At 50.8% G+C, this 24,986-nt stretch overlaps 1 protein-coding gene across 5 annotated transcripts in view; it reads left to right on the forward strand.

The window, feature by feature from the left end:
• Nucleotides 1-24,986, forward strand: part of kcnab2a (potassium voltage-gated channel subfamily A regulatory beta subunit 2a) — a 58,543-nt gene that overhangs the window by 6,991 nt on the left and 26,566 nt on the right. Inside the window, exons 1-3 of one of the 5 annotated variants that reach the window (XM_086149636.1) lie at nt 15,266-15,339; nt 18,165-18,206; nt 21,236-21,522. In XM_086149636.1, coding sequence (XP_086005762.1) covers nt 21,299-21,522 — 224 coding nt within the window. In that variant the 5' untranslated portion in view covers nt 15,266-15,339; nt 18,165-18,206; nt 21,236-21,298. Of the gene's footprint in view, nt 1-15,171; nt 15,340-18,164; nt 18,207-20,459; nt 20,580-21,151; nt 21,523-24,986 lie in introns of those variants that run through there. The other 4 variants (XM_086149639.1, XM_086149638.1, XM_086149640.1 and 1 more) reach the window with 4 other exon arrangements.

A 24,986-nucleotide genomic window follows, 5' to 3' on the forward strand; every position in this document is an offset into this window, starting at 1 on the left:
GGGTTCACAGTGGAAACGCACACTACCACTGGGCAGGGTCAAAATAAGCAATATAACTTGGGCTTCCCTGCCTGGCCACCTGCGTGGAGTTCATAGTAGAACTCCCTGCCTGTCCTTTCACTTTGTGGCGACAAGCCACGGTGGATCATTTCAAAAACAAAGGTGATTGGTTTGTCTAGGACGAGTGGTTACCCCCCGGACTGCAGCTGACATACAGCAGTGGATCCTGGTGAAACAGGGAGTGGAAATGTCGGTGTGCATGGAAAGTGGTGTTGCTTTTGCCCAGGTTGGATCCACTGTGACCCCTCCTGATCTCCCAATGGCATATAAACCCCTTTGTGCTGACCACAGTGGACCGCTGGGTCTTTGTTCCTAAATTGCCCATTTTAAGGCTTCCAGTTATAATGATGACATTTGTTTTTCTTTTTTAAAAGTTTTCTCTTAATAAAATAAGTTAAGTTGACTCTTTGTTCAGGGAACCAAGTGTTCATGTATGGGTCACAGCTGCAGACCTGTTTCCCCTAGAATTGAGAACATGCTGTCATTGCATGTGGAAAGCTTTGTTGAGGTGAGCGTTTTCCCATCCCTCGGAAAGCCCCCTTTCTTGAAATAGCCTTCTTGACTGTTGCTGCGCCCACAGATTTGCCTTGTTTCACTTTCAAGCATCTTCCTTACCCTCACCGTGCTGTGTTTTGTTGTGGCTCTGCGAAAGCTGCACTGGGAGAGGCCAGAAGCAGACACTGACGGGGAACTTTGAGATGTGATGGTGGCGTTCTGGATTGGGTTTTAAACTTCAGCGTCCAAAACCGACGCCACGCTTGAAAATCAAGAAAATGAAGGAGACAGTTGAAGGTGGTGGTGGTGGTGGTGGTGGTGGTGGGAGTGTTAGTCTAGCGATGGGGGATGTTCTCATTTCGAAACAAGCAAATGAGGTGATGAATGCTGAGTAGATGCACCATCTGAAAGTAACACCAACGGAAGGCGTCTGATGCCAAATGAAACTTTGCCATGTCATATCAAGATAGACTGAAGCGGTGTGGGCTGCAGCAGTTTGTCATTCTCTTGTACGTCTTACTTTTACAGGAGATTGATCTTATACATCTCCAGGAAACAGCATATTCATTTTTTTTTTTTTTTTCTTGTTCGGGTATGATTGCGGGACTGTAGCACTTTTTGCGCTTTGGCCAAAGTTCGAAGTGAAACGGGCGTTTTTAAATACCACGCAGAGGCGAAGAGAAGTTGTTGAGGCTCTGTCGGATGGGTGAGTGACAAGCGTAACTGAAATACCAATGCGGATGCTTAAGCTCTGCAATCACCGGCTGACGTGCTAACACTGGCCACCGGTATCGTTTTAACGTTTTGACTCTGGCGGTCGGGTGCTCTGGCTGGGGGGGGGGTTGGGATGGTTGCTAAACTGAGCTTGGTAATCATTCTGCGGTTAAGACTTAGCTGTCACTCGAGCTTCATTAGCCTGGTTTTGAGTTCCCGAGCTGCGTCAGACTCTCACTCACTAGCATAGTGGGCTGGCACACAGCTACTAAAATTATCACATGTCTGTTTACCAGCTGAGGGGATCTCTATTCCACAAATATCTGTATTTAATCTCTGAATGGAAGGCATTTTTGAACGCGCTGGTAGTCCCGGTGTCGTACGGCCCCGAACAGGGGATGACCCGTCTGTATTTGAGGGAATTAGCGTCACAGAGGTATCGTATTTTGAGCTGCAGATGTCTAATATTCCAAGGTAAATGTTGAATGGGTTTTAATGTCCATCAAGTATTTCCTTCTCCTTTTCCAAGCGGAGCGTAGTCACATACTTTGACTGGACCGCCATTATTTTTTTTTTTTTTGTTTTAATTTGGATATCAGATTTACTGAGACATCAGTTTACACTAACGATATCACTTTATATTCTCGAGTGTGTTCTGTTATATTATGTGATTAGTTACTGCTGATACAAGGAACGCTGAACGTCTCCACCTTAATAGTTCTTAACATTCATATAAAAAAAAAGTTTTAACTGTCAGGTGGAATTACAGTCTGCTGAATGTACCACTTTCTGTTAACCTCCTGAGCCAATATGGCGAATAGATTTTTATCTAATTTTTTCCTCTGTGGCTCGACAGTTTTTTTTTTCTCTTTCTCGCCAGTGAGATCAACTGGTTCCACTGTCTGGGAACGCAAGGGGTACAGGTGAAAAACCAATCGGGGGACCAGAAAATGTGTGCGTGAATGCAACTTCCTGCTTTAGTGTGAATGTGTTTACTGCTGTGGAAGAGGCGTCTCAGGCGGCACGCTGCTACAGAGGCTAGAATCTCCCCCTCACAGCCAGAAGGGCCCTGGTTGGATTCCCACCGGGGGCCTTTCTGTGTGGAGTCACCATGTTCTCCCTGTGTCTGCAAGGGCTTCTTCCCACTGTCCAAACACATGGAGGAGGTTCATTACAGACCCTGAATTGTCCAGGTGTGTGAAAGAGAAGGTGAACGCTTGTGTGCTCTGATATGAAGTGGGAATGACAGGGTGAAAGGTTGTATACCTATATGTGACCCTGTGATCTAGGGTGAACCCCGCCATTCGGCCAATCACAGCTGAGATACACAGTCCCATGACCCTGAGTGCAGTGTAAGTGGTGTAGATAATGAACGAATGACTGAATGAAGGGTTTGCTCAGTATGTCCCGGGCATCATTAATTACTCATGCTGAAAACGGATCGAGTTCAAGTGTATTTTAATAACTGTCATTCACACCTACACATTCCTGAAAGGAGTTTTCCGCAACGCTCTTTCACAGGTGTTGAAACTTCTCCAGAGTCCTCGTCCAGCCCAGTGGTTCCTCCCCACCTGAAGAACCAAAGCTATTTCTAATCTGAGGATGTCGCTGTTTATATCAACATTATTTATGCTCCAATGATTCATGTTAACATCTTTTTTTTTTAAATATTTCGTATTTCAACTCCCAACCGGTGTGAAATAAGAACTTAGCGCTCACTGCTGTGGCTGACATGTTGATTTAAAGGATATGGTGAGATTTGTGTGTGCATGTGTGTGTGCGTGTGAGGTCTGGTCATAGATGTTAAGAGAGCAGATGTCCCTGATGTCACAGGCTGTCGTTCTCCTTGTGTCAACCAAGAAGCTGATGGATATCACACTCCGTTCAGATCTTCTTCTGAGGTGTCTTGTCCTGGCAAACGGTTTGAAGAATGCTCAAACCTGGACAAAGAGCTTTTAAGTCCATATCGTGATGATTTGTAGTATTAACATTTATCATCACGGCAAAGATCAAGTATCTGTCGGATCAAGTATCTGTCAATTTTGGTTTTATTGCTTTTTTTTGAAGCTGGAACCTCCAGAGTTTTGCAGCTGTTTGCAGCTGGAGGGTCAGTAATATCTCTGGCCTACAGCCTATGCCTGGCTCAGCTTGTTGCCGGTGGAGATACCTCGCTATCTTGACAATTTTCAGTATCAAAGATCCACTTCTGTTTTTGACGGGAATATATTCCTGTCGTCTCCAGCAGCCTTGGCGAAAGTAAGGCAGAAGACGAACGTACCGCTGACAACATTTCTCACACACGTCCTGGAAACTCCAGACGGGATTTTCCAGGAGTTTCCGAGATGTGTCATTTTCTCTGAAATCACAGAATTAGAGCCGGAATGGTCAACACAGAAGCCACACTTTGTCGCCATCTGAGCTGTTTTATCTCCGTGTTGCACCAGTGATGGATTGGTTTAAATCTTTGACCTTCGTGGTTCCTGGAGTTCTCAAAATACCCTTTTAACTCCAGTCATCTTTGTCCTGAACGCGAAATGTTCAGTTTTGTCTTTTTCACGTGACCCGCCTATCAAAAGCAGGTCTGACTGCAGTGTGGCGTAGAGGGTTTCTAAAATAATTACCGTAATTTCCGGACTATTGAGCGCACCTCAATATAAGCCACTCCGGCGAGCCGATCGCTATCTCGGGCTTCCTCCTGCGCACTAAAACCGTCAGTCGTCTCCTTCGGTGTCGGAGTTGAACGGACTCAGAATTTCCCGGTCATTTCATCGGTCTGATGTGACGAGGATAAACATTTTAGCGGCGTGGAGCTCGTTAGCGTCCCCCACCCAAAAAAGTCCATATATTAGCCGCATCGTTGTTTACGTGAAAAAAATTGCGGCTTATCATCCGGAAATTACGTCCTTAAAGTTTCAAGTCTTTGTTCCGCTACCAACGCCTGGTAGGCTAGTGGATCCCAAAGGACTCCGGGGGACAAATGGTGGCGAAAAGAGGAAAAGTTTCTGATCCCTGGTCACCAGTGAGAGGGCGAGGCCTCGGTACATATAGGTAATTAGAGTCGGCGTCTTGCCTCACACTTGAGCAAAGCCTGAATCTCATGTTCGGCCATTAAGCTCCTGGACGGATCCAGTCCTGTGTCACCAAGTCAGCGTCCCTGTCAGACCGCCAGCTGGTGATGTGTTTGCATTCCTGTGGCGCTGACAGCCGGGGACACCCTCGTTATGTTTCCCGTCGGCTCTTCGTCCGCACCGCCCCCGAGTCCCCCCACCCTCCTCCGAACGTGACATCCGAGAACCTGTGGGCTGGTTGAAGGTGAACGTCATTGTGACTTTTGCACAGCGTGTTTTGGGCCAGTGGAGGTTAGTCATTCCATGGTGCTCCACCTTAATGTCTGAATGGATGAAGTGAGTGGATGTCGGCATGTAGGTCAGTGTCACCGTGGCATCATTAAGTTCTGTCACATCATGAACTGTCATTGCTCTAAACTCCCAGCTACTTTTAATGGTTTCTTTTAGTGCAGCTGGACATCTGCTGCCTGATATTTTGTGAAATCATACTACAAAAAAAAAAAAAAAACGTGCTGGTGAATAGTAATACCCCCCCCCCCCGAGGCATTTCACACCAACACAGCCCGATAGGTGTCCTGATTTGAGTTTCACAGTTTACCCAGGTTAATGTAATAGTGCAGATGGCTGACTGATTCATGCTAACACCTGGACACGTGGCCCTGACTCACAGGATCCAAGTAAGTGGCGTGAACCTGATCCACGCAGAAGCCCCCCCCCCCCACCTCCCCGTCTTTGCCGAGTGTAACTGCTGCTGCCTCGGGGACACAGAAATCCGTAAACAAACGCTTGAATTTGCACGATGATTGTTTCTGACGTAGACTATGGGCAGGCCGACGGCACAAACACAAATACATATATATATATATATATATATATATATATATATATATATGTGGTCATGAATAAACAGGGTGAAGTTAACCCTTTATGCCTCAGGAAACCTGGCACCATTCTTATGCTTAACTGCACAAGCACTAAGGGGTTGTGTAGGTACTCCGATGCAATGTGGGTGTGTTTGTTTGCACAGGAAAATGCAAGGCGTCAGACAATGAGCGTCTATCTTCCTACTATCATCCTATAGAATCTTCAACCACGTGGATGCTACAGCATGCTTAAATGGATTCATACACTACCACGCCATTGTGTGGGCACTTTCATGTGGCCATTAAGTTTGTCCCGCAACCCACGGACGGCTCGGTGTTTATTATGCGCCTGCTGCACTGCAGCTGCCTCGTCGGCTCCCCGGTTCGCTTTGAGGCCATATTTTCCACTTCCATAACACGAAAATACAAGCAGTCACTGGCTGTGCGGGATAGAGACGGCCGGTTAATGTTGTCCATACGCTAATATTCCACGTAGGGCTACTTTATTTAGCAATTAGCGGCACTGCCCTCCGGAGCCAAAGGCAGCGTCACAAAGATGACGTTGGGAGCAATGTTTACACCATTAGGCCATCAGAAGGAGAAGGGTAGGCTTGGAGAAACCGCAGCAGAATTAGTGTGAAGGTCAGAGAGATGATGCCCGACTTAGCATCCGCCGCTAACATCTAAGCTCAGACATAACCAGGTGTGCTCAGTGTAGGTGTTACACTGACAACCGTAATATTATATAAATGTGCTTATTCTAATACCAAACAATAATCGGGACTCGTGAGCCTTGTGCATTTTTTGCTAACGGCAGTGCTCGAAAAGTTTCAACTTTCCAATTGAACGACGTCTTTATTATAACACTTTGAGTCGGTTGGTTCCCTACAAAACAAGCTTAGGGATTATTTATTATTTCCTAACAAGCCTACCCTGGGCCAGACTGTCTGTAGAAGATAAGATAAAAAGGCTGAAAGGGCTGTGAGAGTCAGAGGTGTGTGGACTTGGAACCAGTAGATTTCTCCTCTTAGATAACTCCCATTTGTGAAACATACTTGTCAGACATCACAAGCGCCTCAGGTCCGGCCACATGCGTGTCCACAGAGATGGAACATGCGACTTATGCCTCCGGACGGATCTGATCTGAGCCCGACTTTGGATTAAGATCGCTGAGCCGACGTGATAAGATCAGCTCATAATAGCTGACGGACGACGTTGCAGAACATCGCCATCCTGAAGCTGCTGACTTCACCGGAGGCTGTGACCTTCCCTTCCACGCTTAAGCCGATGTGTCCGTACTCAACAAATCTTCAGCGTCCGAGTGCTCCGAGAAGAAGGGGAGAGCCTAGAAACTGACGGCCTTTGCTTTCCTTTCATTTCCTGTTTAGAACAACTTATCACAGAAAGAATTCTCGCGTTGCATTCTTGGAGAGGCTTGTGTCGCGTTAAATATTTCCAACACCAGTACTGAGTCCAAAGCTGGTTCCGACCCGCACAGAAAATATTTCACTTCCGGGCATTAGTAGTCCAGGCTCTTCGCTTCAAGTGTGTGTGTGTGTGTATGTGTGTGTAAGTGAGTGTGTTGGTCAGTCCTGTCAAAATTGCCACATTGAGTAGGCAAAGTAGCTTGGACTGTGAGTGAGGAGTGTGAGTGGGTGGTTATAGGGTGTGTGTGTGTGTGCGTGTGTTTGCGTGCGTGTGTGTAATTTGCCTGTTAATACTTTGGGTACAGTGACACACTGGTAGACGGAGCAGGAGGCTGTTGGTGTGTTCCGGTGGAAGTCACAGTTTATTGGCTGGGTGTGGAAAGGTGAGCTCAGGTAGCAGCTGTGACATATCTGCATTTTGTGTTGGTTTTTTTTTTTTTTTTTTTTTGGTACTCCGCTGAGGAGGGCATCCGATATGGGTTGTCCCATCTGCGACACATTTCATTTGTTGCCCATTTTTACCTCTTGTGTAGTTTGTGGTTATTATTACACCATGATCTGTTGGATTGAAATGAGTTTTATCCAGCACTTCCAAGCAGAACTGCCGCAGATGGTACCTACCGATCATCCAGTCTTCCATCCCTGGCCGAAAATTGGGAGGAGAATGAGATAGCTGGGGTCTCAAACGGAGAGTACAGTGTCTTCAGCTGCATCAGAAGTTCCTTACGAGCAATGTATCTGAGGAATGTTGACAATGTCACAAGAGACGTTTGCATAAATCACCAAAAAGAAGCGCCTTAAAACATGAGTTTTACAAGAAGGCATTCAATGGGCCCTCAGCAGCCATGAGGCTAAATGTAGTCCCCGTAGTCTTATCCAGCCGTGGCCACTGATACATCAGAGAACTTACTAATTTAAAACCAGGCAATGAAGATGTGACAACGTTCACCTTAAATCCACTTCGTAGGAGTTAAAGCCACTTTCATGCGCAGGCCTCAATTTCAAGGTAAAGAGACTAAAATAGTAGCGTTCTCAGGAAAGCCCTTTGCGTTGCGTGAGTGCCCATGGATGGGGACACATGGTGGACAGGCGTTCCTGGAGCTGCTCCCTGTTCCTGGGCCGAAACAGCAGACAGAGATAATGCGTCTGGTTGACATTTAATGTTTTACTCTATCTGAGCAGGCAGTCCATCAGCAGGAGCGTGTTCATTAAACATCAGTGACCCGGTTTCATTCCAGTCGAATGTTCCTCCCTCACCGTGCTACTCAGAAGATGTGGAACGTTGAAGATCTTGAGCTTCAAGCTTCCCCATCATCCCCGCAACAGATCCACCTTTGTTTTGTTGTCACAAATAGCACCTGGAGCGCTACTTATCAAATTGACTCATGTGTCAGTAAGAGGAAGAGGCAGAGATGAAGTGCTTCGCCTTCGTTGCAGATCATCGGGGTATTTATTACAATGCACCGGTGGCACGGCAGCTTAAATATGGCAGCAGTCAAGACAGTCAATGCCCGGGTTTACTGATGTCCGACAGGGGTCACAACACCGAGAACAAACTGTAGACGCCATGATAATTTCGCTCGCTGGATTGTTGGTGGAAGTCACCAGCTACCCGCTGGGGTGTCAGTGGAGAATACTGCTTAGCGCCAAGCTGACCAATTAGCTTCCGTCAGAGGCTTATCTTTTTTTTTTTTTTTTTTTTTAACTATCAAGTATTCCAGCAGTGGACACCAGTAAGTAGAATTTGTCCCATAAGCTCACAAATTATGAATCTTGTTTAATATTTATTCATGCTGTAGTTGGAGACTTCAACAGATGTGAGTAGAAGTGCTAATCTGCAGCTCCTCCATTTGATCCCCTCTATCACACCCTTGTTTTAGAAATATTGATTACCACTGCCTCCCGGGCAACTATTATTTTTGTACAAACTTAATCCTTTCTGCTCACCTTTGCAGAACTATAAGTATCAATGTCCCTGGCATCCTGGCAAGTTTCTCTGGCGTTCTGAGGTTTGAACACTGTCACCCTGTAGATTCTTCACTTAAGTTCAGTAGATCCAGATGTTTGCATAGTCCTCTTGTATCACCAATTGATCTGTTTGGAGACCCAGCCCCTTATATTGACCGTATGGTTGAGATGGGCAGCAAAGTCTTTGGACAAACCGGTTTCATTTTCAAACAGGCGCAGCGTGGAGGATCATGTCCTTTGCATGAAAAGACTGATGTTTGAAACGAGTCAAGGTGCATGAAGTGGTTGCCAGATGTCAGCTGGTTTATTTTGCAAACGCACTGTATTAAAAGCCCAGTGGAAGGCCTGTGCATCCTTCATCAGAAACACTCAGGCTCCCAGGTTTTTCAGAAAAAACGTTGTATTTCTGTCCTCGACACATCGTCTGGACAAAACTTTTTTTTTTTTTTCTCGCAGATTTTCTGAGAATATTTTGATTGATCAAAACTCTGAAATAGTTGCGGTTTATGTTGGAAGTCAGAAGTGTCTTCATTCTTGTTTTTCAGCTGGTGCGATAGGTTGTACGGTGATGGATAGTCTTGAGGACCTGCTGGCCGGGGCGTTGAAGTATGAAACTCTATGTAACACGTCTAGTGAGGCGTGTAAAAACACGCAGGCGGTCAGTAATTCTTGGAAGGACGAACCTAAATGTTGTACACAGAGGAGGGCGTCTGTTGCAAAAGACGTCCAGACCTCCCAGACCAATCGGCCAAGGCCAAACATGTAGTGTGTAGAGCTGAAGAAGAGCAGCAGGAGGAAGTGGATCTCAGCACTGTCCACCTCGCTGCAGTGGCTCCAGGCTCACATCGACCGCCGTGAAACGACCGCTGGCTGTCTCTACTGTTGTTTCTGTCCGATTCCCATGATGCTTAGCGGGTGCGACGTACCATCGGGGGGGGCTCTGAGGACTTCCGTGGGAGTTCTGCACCTTATTTTCTCGAGAACTATGAACTGTCATGGCTGGAAAGAACAGTGTTGCGGTTGTCGCAGCCCCAAGAGACAGAACAAAAGTTCTTGCCTCTTGTGGAGGACGTAGAGGCCAGCACCTTTGTTTTCAAAATAATATTCTAAAATGTGACCAGCAGTAGTTTTGCAGTGGTACTTTAGCCCAGGTGGAATGCAGCTCAGCAATCCAGTGATCTGAGGAGCATCCGTCCCTCACAGAGGGTCGGTAATCGTACTCTCACTCCACTCCCTGCTGCACGCTGTCATTACAGAACCATCATGGTTCTCCTCTAGCACCACGGGTTAGCCTGGAAGCACTTTATTATTCATCCCTCTTTACTGGCAATGCTAGACAATCTCATAGTTCACGGGAAAGCACTGCACCGGGTACCGGTTCTACCATGACGCTGCCTCGGCAACGACCATGGTTGAAGTACACATGACGACACCCTTTGTATCTGCCAAATAAGGCCAATAAGGAAACAATGAGCCATGGCTTTATTCACGCACTCATTCAATCACTCACACACACACAGACACACACACTCGATGACCCGGATGAGCTGTTTTCTGCCGGTTACTGGCAGTGGAAATACGAGATGCTATAGCTGCTCGGAGTTTTCCGTTGTGATGATTGTTATCCCGGTGGACTGTGTGTGATGCGGATGAATAAAAACCAGGCGTCTGGTTTTATTGGCCTTTCCCGAGGGTCAGCACGTGCCCTATATTCAGCCGGACTTAGTTTCTGTGCCTCATTTTGGGTTTCTGTTAGCGGGCGATAGAGAACCTGGAATCGTTTTGACGAGACCACACAAAAAAGAAGAAATGCAGACTCCGCCTCCCTCACTCCCTCATAATATCATGTCTCTGACAGCATGAATCCCAGCGCGATCCGATTCCCACTTTTCTGCCAGAGCGGTGTTATGAGCTCCGTGACTAATGGAGTGTCAATATGCCCGGCCTCAGTACCTGAAGTACTCTCAGATGCCCTTGAGTATTGGAGGGGCCTTTGTGTTTTAATATGCACTTAGTTACAACAGTGGTATAAACAAGCGTGAGGAGCCGCTAGGTAGATGAGGACACTGATGTTCTAATGTTTTTGTCCGAAATCCCACCTTCTCTGAGAGAATAAGAGGATGGTAAGAAGGTCCGCCGCCGCACAGGCTCACTCAAAACCCCTTTGTCTGTGTCCTGTCGCCTTGGATTTAACATGAAGCCTCCTAAAATCACATTCATCGACGCCGGCCTCCTTTCAGCCTCCCATTTGTCTCCGCTTTGCAGAGGAGGAAGGGGAGAGATGGTTTCATATTTCTGCTGCAGTGTCCTGGTCTATACTCCTGGTCCACTGCAGCGTTCTCTCTCCTCCCTGCAGCGCCAGCTAACGCTCCTCCTCGGCTCCGCATTAGCCAGGCACTCCTTCGCGGAGTCACCCGGAACCTTCTGCTCGACAGCTTTTTTTTTTTTTGTATTTCCGCCCGTTGAACCCGACGCACCTGCCCGGGGGGGTGAGGGGGGTTGTGTTGTGTTGTGTTGTGTTGTGTTGTGTTGTGCCGTGTTGTGGGTCGGCGCTCCGGGAGCACCGGGTTGCAACGTTAGGGGTCGGTGATGACTGCGCGGCGGAGAAATGTCAAGCAAGGACACGCAGAGTGCTGATTCATCTCGGTGCTGTCAGCGATACGGGCAACCTGGGACCGTGTGCGCCCCACGTCCTCCTCCCTGCAAGAGGTTTACTCGACCTAGCGGGGATAGTCCTGGCCTGCTCTGCACCACCACAGAAAGACTTTAGCACCCCGACTTAACCCCTCATGAGTTACCCTCCGTCCACCCCAAAAGTAAATGAGCCCCGTTTCTAGTCGCAGAGAGACGGCAGGCCTCACCCTGCGTTCACGCTCTCGGCATCCTCCTCCGGTGCACTCCTGCCCGCGAGGAAAGGGCTTACACTTCCCCGAATCTGTAACGTCAGCAGGCTTTGCTCAGCATCTTCTCGCAGAAGTGAGTTGGGGCGATTGACGTGCACATAGGCGAGGGCGACGCGGGTCCATGCAGGGATTTCGCAGTGCTGCCGTAAGTGGAATAGACGGCACTGCCCGATCTGATATAGGCCAATGCGGAAATGCCTTAAACCTGCATTTTCTTGTTATGTTCCTTTTTTTTTTTCAACGGCCGGCCGGGTTGGGTTTCTGCGGCTGCAGCATAACTGTGATTGTTTCTATAAAAAAAAAAAAAAAAAAAAAGGAGCCGGGCGTCCTGGGCCGAGGCTGCAGGTCTGATCCTGAACGGGCAGGGGGGGCCCTCGCGAAGTAGCTGCAGTTTTCTGACGACACCGACTGGCGATTCTGACTTGTGTGTGCGAGCAGTGACCCGCACTGTTCCGGTTATCGAAGGCCCTTTCCAGCCCGGAGAGAGAACGCGGAGCGAACGGGGGTTCTGCGGATCTTCTCCGCGGCCCGGCCGAAACTCCCCGTGCAGGAGATCCCCGGCAGTTGTCGTCTGTCGGCCTGCCTCCCTCTTCCGCAGCCATCTGCTCGGGTACGGCGTGTGTTTTCCGCAGCTGCCAGCACGCCGCTCAGCGCCGAGCAGAGCTTTTCAGGCCAGCGCCGCCCGCCTCGCTCACGTAAGCCCTGTCTCAAGAGGGAATTCACTCAGGCTGGGTGTAGGTGGATTTGGGGATGGTAAGCATGAAGAGCAGCCTTTTGTGACTCAATTATTTTTCTTTTTTTTTTTTTTGCATTTTGTTTGAGGAGAGGGAGGCAGACGGGAGGGGCGAATGAGATGAGATGAGCTTCACAGAGACGCATGTTTCCTGTGGATCCGGTGTCTTCTAGCTTCGCCACATCTCCATCACCCCTTCATCCTCTTTAAAAATGTCAACCATGCTGTTTGCTATTGTTAGATTATATCTGAACGTGGGTTCCGGCGTTACAGTTGAAATATATTAAATAAATGTAAAAGGACAAACACGGCAATCCCTCAGAGGGTGCGGGCCAGTCCACTTCCACCCCCCTCTGACATTCGTAGCCTGCTCTCCGGATGTGGAGAGGCAGCCTTCCAGAAGACAATGATGGAGGCAGATGACTCGAGCTGCGCTCAGATCAGCGACGGCAACGCAAAAACAACAACAAGGAGAAGGGAGAAAAAAAAAACACGAGGAGCTTTGCTGGTGTGGGCGTGCTGTTACTTGCTACAGGGTAGTCGAGAGAAGAAGAGGAACCCGACCAGGCCATCTGAAGCCTGGTCGGGTGACTGAGCTCTCCACAAAGAAGGTTACTCAGATTCACCTTCCGTGAAGTAGAAATAATCAAAGATGTTGCAAGGCAGAGCCTATCGGCCATCATAGGGGCGAGAGGTGGGGTTTAACCTGTCAATCACAGGGCGGCACAGTGGCGGCAATCATTAGCACTTCCGTTTCCTAGCCAAAAGGTCCCTGGTCGGATTCCCACAGGGGGCCTTTTTGTATGGAGTCTCCATGTTCTCCCCATGTTTGCGTGGGGTTCCTCAGGGTTCTCCGGGTTCCTCACACAGTCCAAACGAATTCAGGAGGTTCACTGGAGACGTGTGAATGATTTTATGCCCCTTGTGATTTTATGCGCCCGTGTGATTGACTGGCAACCGGTCCAGGGTGAGTCCCGCCTCTCTGCCGATGACGGCTGAGAAACCCCAACCCTGAGTGCAGGATAGGCATTGTAGATAATGAATGAATGGATCCCAGGGCAGCACTGACCCTCCACCCCACCCACACACACACACACACACACACACACACACACACACATGCTGCATCCTCATGGCGTTCCTATAGACAACCAGCTATGAAAGCACTCGGGGGAGTGAATGTGAAGATGTTACTGTCCAGTGGTGCGCCTGTCCTCCACGGCTGTGACAAGACCCCCCGCTTCCTACCCTGTATTCCCTTTGATATGAACGTTGATGGTTTGCGCTGGGCAGCGATGACATTTGCTGATACCAGTTTATCTATTAGAGGCCAATAAATCCGCCACGCTCCACTTAAAACTTCAAAATGGCCGGATGGGGAAAAGAATTAGGGCAGCTGCGCCCCGGCATCAATCCCGTCTCCCGTTTTCTCCCCCGCTCTCCGTCTCCGGTGCTCTAACTGCAGATTTAATCTCTAAAGTGCACCTTGGCCCATTAGTGCGGTAAATCTGAGCCCTCTAACCGGAGCCCGCCTGGGTCCGGAGTCTTACCGCAGTGCCGCAGTCAGCAGCAGCAGCAGCAGCAGCAGCAGCATCCGTCTGACTGCAGCTCCCAGCTGGCGTCTGAGAACCCGGCGCCTGGCTCGACAACCCCAGCGGGCACCATTGAGCACGGAGCGCTCCGTGCAGCATCAGCGGCAGGGGCCACGCGTCCGGTGACGGTCGGTACCTGACGGTACCTCTTCGATCCTCTCCCTCCGGAATCGGGAGTCGGTGCGTCCTTCATCCAGGTTCTGGGGAACGTCCTCGTTCCTGCACCGGGGTCAACGTTGGCGTTCCTGTGGTTCTGCTCGCATTCATCCCAGCTGTAGCTCCGCCCACACAGGTGTACTCAGTGGGTCAGTGGTCCTGCCATTCCGTTCGCGGTCATCCAACAAATGGTTCTTTGGGTTCTCGGGCCCGTTGGGTTCCCGCTGAGTCACACGGACCAGAACCTTCCCAGGTTCCAATTGGTGGTTGGGAGCCATCCTGCCGGTCCAGGTCACTCAGGTGGGACCACAGTGAATCATCGGCGGGTGTCGGGGGCCCCCCCACGTATGACACCAGGGAAATGAATGGAAAGGGGGCATTGAAATGAGTCTTTGGGAAGGGGGAAGCACTTTTATTCCCTGTTTTTGAAATTGATAGGGGTGGAGAGTCCCCTTCAAGCTAGCCTTGAGCTGCTCCTTATGAGCTGTGACTCACGTGAGCGTTGCTGCCGTGGAACCGGGCAACTGAGGGTCCGGGTGGCACCGGCTTCATCGCTGCCCACTGCGACGGCCGGGAACAAACCGGCACCTCAGCCCGGCCTTTGACCTTAAACTGTGTCTGGCCCTGCGCACACACATACGTACACACACACACACACATCCAGTCCCATCCCTCAACAGCGCCCTGCCGTCCTAGTCCGCTTGGTGGGACGACAGTTTGAAATATTTATGAAGGAATGGCGGGGCCGTGGTGTGTAGATGCAATGTCTCTTGTGTGTGTGTGTGTGTGTGTGTGTGTGTGTGTGCATGTGTCGCTCCTTTGTCATGTGACAAGCCCAACGAGAAATCGACATCCGAAGCATCCCCAGCCTTCTCAGGTGAAAATGTCCTTCCTCGCTGTTTGTGAGACCCTCGTTCAAACCCAGCAGACCCAAGCATGGGGACACACCGCCATCTAATGGCGAAGATGTGTCTCCGCCGTTCACGAAGTCTGCGTCTGCTTCCATGACAACAGCCCGAACTTGACTTCCGGTTATCATTAATTGGGTCTTCACACAGGCGGGTGTGAGAACGGGACATTTTCAAAATGGGACTGAAGTGCGATCAGACTTTTTCACAACACTGAAATCTGTATTTGTAGAAGTCCAAACTTAGAGAGTGTGTGTGTGTGTGTGTGTGTGTGTTTCCTCCAGAGGCCCAGGCTGGTGACGGGCTTTACCCTGCGGTCGCAGTGAAAGAGCACCCCCTCTGGCAGGCTGGCCGCGCCCCCTCCCTCCCGCCTCCATGTATCCTGAATCCACCACGGACTCCCCCGCTCGCCTCTCCCTCCGACAGACCGGCTCCCCGGGCATGATCTACAGGTGAGTCCACATGGGTGCGCGGACATCCTCAGTCCTCAGTCATCCTGTCTTTTTTTTTTTTTTTTGACCCGATGCTGTTCACCCATTTGCTGAGCGCGTGTTCATGTCCGATTCCACTAAACAAATATTGGCTTGTCAGGGGTCGGGGTGACGAATTCATTCAGTGAATCATTCATATCTATACCGCTACCCTGCTGGGTAGGGGCTGGATCCTATCCAGCTGTCAGTGGACCAGTTGCTCGCTGGGCCACACATAGCGACGTACAGCTCTGTCATTCCCATATTCTTAGAGACATACAGCCATTCACCCTCTCACTCACATGTCAGAAAGACATCCAACCTTTCACACCTCATATAGACCAGTGTTTCCCAACCACTGTGCCGCGGCACATTAGTGTGCCGTGAGAGATCATCAGGTGTGCCGTGGAAAAATGCCCACTTTCACCTGATTGGTCCGAAAATTATTTATCCAACGCAAATAATGTGTTTTCCTATGTCTGTGAGGGCAGCGCGCCCATTCCATGGCAACGGGTAGTGAATGAACCTGTGCATCTGTGTATCAGAGTGATTAGTGACGCTTTGCAGTGATACATTGTTAAAATCTGCGTAAACGAACAGGCAGCGTTGTTGAAAACTACCAAGAAAGCAGTGAAAGCTGCTCCAAAGTTGCTGAACTCATCTCTAAATCCAAACAGCCACACAGCGTAGCAAAACATTAATACTACCGGCCGGCAAAATCATTGTAGAAGAAATGCTAGGCTCTGGCGTTGATAAAGAAATAGCCAGAGTTCTCTCAAATAATACAATTTTCAGACATATTGATGACATGTCTTCAGACATTGAAAAAAGTGTTCAGGAAAAGTTGCACATTAGTGGGAAATTTGCATTGCAACTTGACGAATCTACAGATATTAGATTTCACACCAAGCAAATTGAGACTACAGTTTCATTCTAATTCGTTAAAAAATGTTTTTGACATATTTATTTGGTGGTGTGCCGTGTGACTTTTCTAATGTAAATTATGTGCCGTGGCTCAAAAAAGGTTGGGAAACTCTGATATAGACACATCTAACCCTTCACCCTCTCATTCACAGCTCGTAGAGAGACGTACACCGTTTAACCTCCACTCACACATCATACAGCCATAACCAATAACTGTCTCATTCTCGCATCCTATAGAGACAAAACCACTCACCCTTTCATTCATTCACTACCTGAACAACTGGGTGTCCTGTGAACCTCCTGCATGTGTTTGGACTGTGTGAGGAACCTGCGGAATGGAAGCACGGACCTTCTGGCTGTGGGTTGCTGAGGTGCCGATCACTGCGCTTTCCCAGGTCGTACCTTGGCAATACTTTAATAAAGGACGTTAATCTAAACTTGGTTGCGGAGGACGCTTTCAGTCTGTTCAAACTAGACTGCGTGTCATGAGATTGATGCTGTCAATCACTCAAATTCACACACTTTTATTTAGTTTAGTACCTTATCACCTCAAAGGGACCTGGAGGTTGAGCTCAGCCCTCCCTCCAGTTGGCATGCAGTTATAGCGTATATATTTTAGATACTTTATTTTAATTTTACATTTTCTTTTTTTCCCCCCTATTTACGCTAATATTTTCACCTGTAATCTTTGAGGAGTTTCTGCTTCAATGAAGAGCAATTTCCCCCTCTGGGGTCAATAAAGTGTCTCTCTGTCCGGCCCTGCAATCCCAGTTTCTCGGCAGCAGGTGGCACCAGACCCCGGTCTGTCAGGCGGGTGTGTCCGCCCCCTCCTGGACAGACGGGGCACTGCGGCCCGACGTCTGCCATAACATCATCCCGAGCGGTCTCTGCGTTCCGTTCCCGCGGACGAACTTATCGGACTTAGCCGGACGGTATCGTGTTTCCGGAAGCCGATCCATCTCCGCTTTCTGATGACGGCGGCAGGAATGAGGAGGCTCGGGCGCAATCTAAGCTTTTACCCCGAGAGCGGAGTTCTCCCTCCCTCCGGCCCCCCGAGGTCAGCACTTCGGATCCACCTGCGGTCGCGAGGGTCGTCGCTCTGGAAACGGGAAGTCACGTGGGATCCAGGGAGCGCAGTGAAGGCGCCTGATTGGTTTACCGCGGATCGGTGGATGGTTTGAGAATCCGAACCGGGCCGCAGAACGCTCCGTCAGGCCGCCGTCCAAACCTTCATGGAGAGTCCTCCGAGCTGCAGGTTCACGACGGCGGCATGATTAGAAAGAGCATCAGAGAGAAGGGAAATGTGGAGAATACAGGAGGCACCGACGAAGATGTGGAGGTTCCTCTTCGGGAGTAAGTAGGATGGAGAGGATCAGGAAAGAGTTCGTCAGAGGGACTCGTACTGAGATAGTTTGGACATGGACCGAGGAGGGATGGAGAAGATCTGGGTAGAAGGATGCTGAGGTTGGAGCTGCCAGGCAGGAGGTCTAGATGATGACCAGGGAGGAGCTTCATGGATGGAGGGGAAGAGAACAGAAAGTTAGCGGGTGTGAGAGGCAGCAGCCAATAGGAGGAGGAGGAGAGGTTCACGATGTCAGCGTAGCATTTCAGTCTGCAGAGCATCCAGATAGCTGGAATCCATTTGTCCTGTCGTCATTATTTCCTTATTTCACGTGCTGTCGTTGCGTTGCGACGAAGCCCGTCGTCCGATGGCCGATTATCCGGAGGGGCCGCTGAAGTCAGCATCTGCCGTGTGCTGCTGTCAGCAGGTCCTCCTCGGACCTCCTTCCACCCGCAGGCTCACCGTTTGTCGCTGTCACTAACTTTTCTGCCTTCTCCCCGTTCGTTAACTGAAGCTCTTCTCTCCCCCTCCATGTCTCCAGCGCTCGTTATGGGAGCCCCAAACGGCAGCTGCAGTTCTACAGGTACTTCCTCTCGCTCTCTCTGCTCCTTCAAACACAGCACATCCAGGCACACATCACCTTTCCCCTCATATGTGTGTGTGTGTGTGTGTGGTTGCCTGGCCTATCCCCTGCTGCGACGCTTATTAACACACCATCATCTGGCTGAGGGCTGGGCTGGCTTCACACCTGAAGCGGCGCAGACTAGAATCTGTTTCTGTAGCTTAATATACCCATACATCAGAAGATTTGGAAGTGTCATGGAAAGCATCGTCTTACACCTGCTCACATGTTTTTAGAGTTTTCAGTCTCAGACTGAGATTTTACAAACTGTGAACTTCCAAGGTTGCTATTTACAAAACGACAAGTAGCTTCTTTCAGCAGTTTTTTTCCCCCACCGTGCAATGTTTTCCCCCCTGTATCTGCAAAGCCTCTGCTATTTCACTCCGTTGCTTTTCCTTCTCCACCCGGCGGTGATACGTCAGAGAGTTGGCACGGTCCGAGCCAGGCTGTTCAGCCCACAGCTCCACCATCCGCTCCACGCTGATCAGGACGTCCTTCTCTGCTCCCGTTCATCCGGACTGCCAACAAATACCGTCTCTGTTGCCGATAGCGCTCTGGAGATTGTTTCCTGTTTCCGAGTTCATCCGTTGCTTGTTGATTGTTTTGTGTCAATGTAAAGACTGGCAGACTTGCAGTAACTAGGAAAAGCCTCCTCAGATAACCAGCAGAGGAACCACTCTGTCACAGCAGGCCCTGTGAATGGTTTGATTTTGTTCCCGGAGTAGTTCAGGTTAACTAGCTACGTGTTCACCTCGCATGGACAGAATATGCTTGAATGCCATGATTGGGGCGAACCTGGGGTTTCGTCTTTAAAAAACAAGGACTTATCGGGAACCTTCTGAGATACTGTTCTCTCACGCCCCCTCCGTGGGACGGCAGTCGCACTGTTTTCCTCCGTCCTCTGCGGTGGAGGATCATACTTACGGTCCTGTGAGGCCTCGCTCTGCTGATTCAGTAAACCCTGCAACCCCCACCCCCGCCACGATGAGCTCACTTTGACTTCTAGCGTGGCGCCGTATCTGTTCCCCACCTGCTCTTCAGGCGGACCAGCAAGGCCTTTCACTGCCACACCAATGAGGCGGCGATTGGTCGGATGGAGAGGGATGTGGGGAGCCACGGTGTTCGTTTTCGAAGCGGTACAGGGCGACGACCACAACACGGTAGCGCCTTTTCAGGGGTCTGAATTTTCCTGGTTCTTTCTCTCTCTTCCTCACTCTCTTTCGCTCCCTCTCTCAACCTCTCACCCCCCAAGTAGTTTTTGGAGAATATATACCAAACACACACACACACACACACACACCCGAACCATGGATCCCTGTGAAGGTGATATTTGAAATGCGCTCGGTGCGTTGGTGTGTTTCTCCACCGCTGCCGCTGTCATCCTACACCCGATCATTTTTTATTTGCCCCCTTCCCTCCCCCGCCGGCGTGCCGGACCGGTTTGGCTCCGCGCTGCTCGTCGGGCGCGTTCATTACCACCCCGGCTCTCAGCGCCGTTTCCTGTGGAACAACAATCAGAGGCTTTTAGTGCAAAAAGCTTTTGGTGAATAATTCAGCGTTGATACCGTGTGCTGTGGTTTGCAGAAAACAAGGCCGGCCCCTAAACGCCTCAAATGGATCTGTCCGAAAGATCTCCCCGGGAGGGGGGGTGCCGGTTGTGGTGATAGATTATGGTCTGGGCGGCCAGGCCAGGGAAGGGATGCGCTCTCTTATTTACTAATTGATTTAAACGTTTCCTAGTAGGACACTCCCAGTTTGGGTGGACCCACCACGCCGCCGCCGCCTGCACTGCAGTGTGTGTGTGTGAGTGTGCGCGCGTGCGCACGTGTGTATAAGAGCCAGCTGCCGCCCTGCCACCTTGCTCATGAGCCGACCCCCCAGAAACCGGGTGAGTTTGAGGGACGGCCTCGCCGGAGGGTCAGTGTGTGTGTGTGTGTGTGTGTGTGTGTGTGTGTGTGTGTGTGTGTGTGTGTGTGTGTGTGTGTGTGTGTGTGTGTGTGTGTGTGTGTGTGTGTGTGAGAGGGAGCGGGCAAGCATGGGTGCATGCTGCTTCCTCCTCCGGCTCTGCACCGGGACACCAGGCTTGACCGCCCCCCAGAATGTTCCTGGCCCCGAGTTCAGTCAAGACCATTCGGGACCGCCATTTTTATTTATCTATCTATTTATTTATCTTTTTTATCGTGTAATCATCGAGGAGTTCCAGCCTGGAAATTTTATGTTGGCGGGGTTGCTGCCGTGCTGCACGAATGCCTCGCTCTGGATATTAATGCAGGGGAAGTTTGGCTCTGGGTCAGACGCCGGCGATCCTTTGAATCACCAACGGAGGTACTAAAGGTATTAATCTCATTATTTTATCGATATTTCTATGTATTTATTCATGCTAACGAGCGAGACACGGTGCGCAGAGAGGGGACCGCAGGAAAGTGGATTTCAGATGCGAGATCTTTTCAAAATCAAAAAACCCATTGAGGAAATTGAGTCCAGAGGGGGAGCGACTACATGTAGTCTGTCAGAACCCGCTCGTCCCTTGTGCCCCAGAAGGAACCTTCATCTCCCCGTTGTTGTCGTCCAGGTCCGGCTGGAGGTGAAAGCTCCTGTTGCTCGGTGCATGTTTGAATGCCTGCCCCCCCCCCCCTCCCCCTCCCCCTAGACAGCATGCACCCTCCTCAGGATCCCCACCGGTGCAACCCAGGCATTGTGTACCTGTCGGGGGGGGGGGGGGGGGTCGTCGACTCTGATTACAAGACGCATGGCCCCGAGCGGGAGAGCTCGTTTTTAATGGGAGCAGGTGCTATTTGAGGAGGCTGCGCCCCGTCGGCTCCGTCCGTCCCCGTCCCCGCCGCATTCTGCCTCTTCTCTGCCTTCGCGACGCAAGCAGGAGCCGGGGTGGGGGGCGGGGGGACGGCATGTTTGCGGGGGGGTACGCTGGGGGTCCCCAGGGGGTTCCCGGCAGGCAGTCCAGTAGTTACTGTCCTCCTGAACACCTGCAGATCCCCAAACCGGCAGCGCCAGGCGGCGGCGTTCGGAAGAGCAGCAGCAGCGGCAGCGGCAAGATGCTGTCTATGTCGTACAGCGAGAGCATCCGCAGCGGCATCAACCGCTACCACTCGGACCAGGGGCTGAACCAGCCCCCGGCCCGGCCCGCGGACCAGGCCGAGCTGCAGAGGCTCCGGGAGCAGAGGGTGGCCGCTCAGATTAAGAACATGGAGGACTTCCTGAAGATGAACGGCCTGGCCCTGGAGGAGTGCGTGTCCTATCAGACAGGGATGAAGTACAGGTAAGAGGGAGGCGCGTCGGAGAACCAGCGCGGAAGGACGGACAGGGGTCCGGCGGAGGATGGCGGTCGGGGAGGACCCGGCGACTCGTATTTAGACTTAAACTTCTCGACGTCTGCTGAAGCCCGTGTCCGTCTTCCGTCCTGCCGCACTCAGGTGCCGGGGCTCCGGTTTTATTTTCATCATCTAGGTCGGTTCCCGGGCAAGGACACGCTGCTCCGCCAGGAGTCATTTGGCCCCGTAAGCTCTCCGACGCTCAGCTTTTCTCCCCCTGCTTTGGGAACGCTCCCTATCGGTCGTTCGCCGGGGAGACGGTCAGACGGCCTCCTCCGGGGTGTGAGAACAACACGACGCCGATCCTGCTGGAAGCTTTTGTTTTGAGAGGACATTACTGGTCTGTAGCTTCTCGCCTGGACCGGGGAGGTCCAGGGGAGATGTCCTTTATCCTCAGACGCGGCTGAAGCTTGATGAAGATACCGCTCTGGTTGACTGCTGTCACTGTGTGTGTGTGTGTGTCTTTGTGTTTGTGTGTGTGTGTGTGTTCACACACAAGATCACTCAGCAGTGTGCGGCAGGTTTGGGGGGTCTCTCTTGGTTCTGGATCTGGATCAGGAGATCCTCCAGGAGCTGCTGAAACTGCTTTCATCCCAACTTCTCTGCGGTTGTCTCATTTCAGGTGTGTGTGTGTGTGTGTGTGTGTGTGTGTGTGTGTGTGTGTGCGTGTGTGTGTGCGTGTGTGTGTGCGCGTGCGTGTGCGCGTGCGCGTGCGCGTGGTGTTGGTTTACCGCCGCCCCTCCGGCTCAGCTGACAAAGAGGAACCGTGACGTGACCTACTGCGTCTTGTGTCATGAACACTTGGACATTCTGTAATTACTGCTGTGGCGAGGGGGCCCACGTGCACGAGCAGCATCTGACAGGCTCATTACTATTTCAGGTGCAGGTTCAGGAGGTCGGGGGGTCAGGGGCCCTACTCAGGGTTTATTGTCTCGGTCCCCTTTAACCTCGTGTTCCTCGGCCGTTGCACGAACAGGGAAAGTCAAAGCATGCCCTGAGAGGTTTAGATGGAGATATTTGGCGGGCAGCAGGACGGCGTTAGGAAATAAGGAAGCGATTTGTGTCTTCGCTTGAATCCGAGCTGTGGTCGATAAACGGACCCCCCCTCCTGGTGCCCCTCGGCCCGGGCCGGGCCAGCCGGGCCAGCCGGGCGGCTGCTGAGGAGTCCAGACAGGCGGCGGAGAGTCTCCCCAAGCTCTAAGGAGTATGGATTTGTAAAACTACTCAGTACTAATGGAGGTGGTTTATCCCCCCCCCCCCATACACTCTCTCACACACAGGACGTGTGTATCAAACGTGTGTGTGTGGACATGTTTGATAGGGGTATGGTGTGAGTACATTGATCTACCACTAGAGGGCAGGCGTTGCATTGGGGTATCTGTGCTTCAGGTTCTCGAGCCGGCGCTCGTTCATTGTGAAGGTCGGCGGTTCGATTCTCTTTCTGTCTGCTGGCCGAAGTGTCCAAGGCCAAGAACCTGAAGCTCAAGCTGTGTGTCTGTAAAGCACCCCATGGAACTGCAGGCCATTCAAAGCAGCAGAGCAGATGAAGACCCCACACCTGGTTTCTTGTTGTTCCCTCCTGTGTGTCACATCATGTCGAAGCCAATGTCGGAGCTTTAGAAGGTAGAGGTTCTCATTTATGATGTTCTAAGCTGACTTTGACAGAGATGGGCTCTGAAATCTCCAGTCATCTTTTTCTTCAAGGGTCTTCCGGACAAAACACATGAATACTGGTTAGACCGTCTCCGTCCGGCAGGACACATCTTCATTCCATCCAGTTTAGTGTTAATTTATTAAATTCAGGGTAAACCTGTGTAAACACAGGGCAGTTCTTTGTTGCTACCACTAGATGGTGCAAATGTCCCACTGCAGTGACCTGGGCCGCCTGTCTCGTTGCATCAATGTAAACATCTACTTATGTTCTACGTGATGCAGGTGTAGTTTTGTAGTAGATGCTTCACAAATTATATTTGTAAAAATTATCGATCGCACACACCTTCTTCATCTATCGGCTGCTCCCTTCAGAGAATCGGCCTCCTCCATCCAGCCCTCTCCTCTGCATCCCCTCCTCACACCAACTCACCTCCATCCATAACCCCCCTCTCTGGTCCTCCTGGAGACCTCCTCCAACCTTGGCATCCTTCTACCAAGATCTCCATCTCAGTGTGACTTCATCTCTGCAACATCTGACACATCCTGCTGACCCTCTGGACAGCAGGATGGACTCTGTCCTGATCCTCTCCATCCTCCTCACTCCCAAGGAGAAACCTCCACGTCTTCATCTCTGTATTTGGCGAGTATGAGATTTGTGTGTGTGTGTGTGTGTGTGTGTGTGTGTGTGTGTGTGTGTGTGTGTGCGCGCGCATTAACTCAACAGCCGCATTCTCCTCTGTCACACAGCTGAGGGCTGGGCTGTTTTAATACCTGGCGTGGTGCAGACTAGTATCAGGTATCAGCTCAGCTGTACTTTGCACCCAAGAAAGGTTGGTCTTCGGGCCAGATGTGACCTACACTGCGGGTTGATTCTGAAGAAGCTGAGCCTGCATCAACCTGACCTTCTGAGGAATCGCTCCACACAGCAGTCCCCGTGACCACTGGGTCAAACATCTGAATGAGTTGCCCCTCCATGCTCTTTGACCATGCTCTTCACCTGAACGGCCGCGGGAATCAACGTAACAGCCGTTGACCTGCGAGGCCAAGGGCGTGTGTTCATTTCCGTCCGTTCCTCCTGAGTGAACGTGACGCGACCCTCCTGCTCGCACCAGAGCACGGAATCGTCACGTCAGGTCTCCTTCACTGTGAGCTTACAGCCTTCCGCAGAAACATTTTTTGTACGTGCGTGTGTGTGTGTGTGTGTGTGTGTGTATACGCTGTGGGGGTGTGTTCCATACTCTGTGAATCCCCACTAGTGACAGCAGCCTTTGAGACACGCAGCCCACGGAATTGCTTCACTGGCATTTCACTTCGTGTAACAAACTGTTACCCAACAACGTTCACCATGGATCTTCATAACTGTCAGGTTTTTGTTGAAATGTCCTGGCGGTGGGAGCGGGGCCTGGGTGGCCTCGCCCGCCTGTCCAACAGCCGGCTCTGCAACTTGCCTCCAACCCGAGCTGTAAAATTATTCGCATCCGTTTTCCTCCCAGTGTTTTTCCTCTTATCAAAAGTTGAAACAAGCCCTGAGTCGACAGACGATTCAAGATGGTGGCCGGGAGGGAGCCTGTAGGGGGTGCTGTGGTCACCGGCTGTCCGTGTGCTTTGCTGCCATTCAGAGCGGCCTGCCTCACCTGCCGTCTCCGGAGACACCGGAGCTCGCTGCGATCTTTTTGCCCCCCCCCGGTTTTTTCCTGTCTGGGCACTGACAGCGTCCTCGGGCTTTGACATTTTTTCTGGAGTTTTTTTTTTTTTTTTA

The sequence above is a fragment of the Fistularia commersonii genome, chromosome 7, assembly GCF_037954325.1.
Source record: "Fistularia commersonii isolate RoL2024-O1a breed Wild chromosome 7, RoL_Fcom_v1.0, whole genome shotgun sequence".
Lineage (NCBI taxonomy): Eukaryota > Metazoa > Chordata > Actinopteri > Syngnathiformes > Fistulariidae > Fistularia > Fistularia commersonii.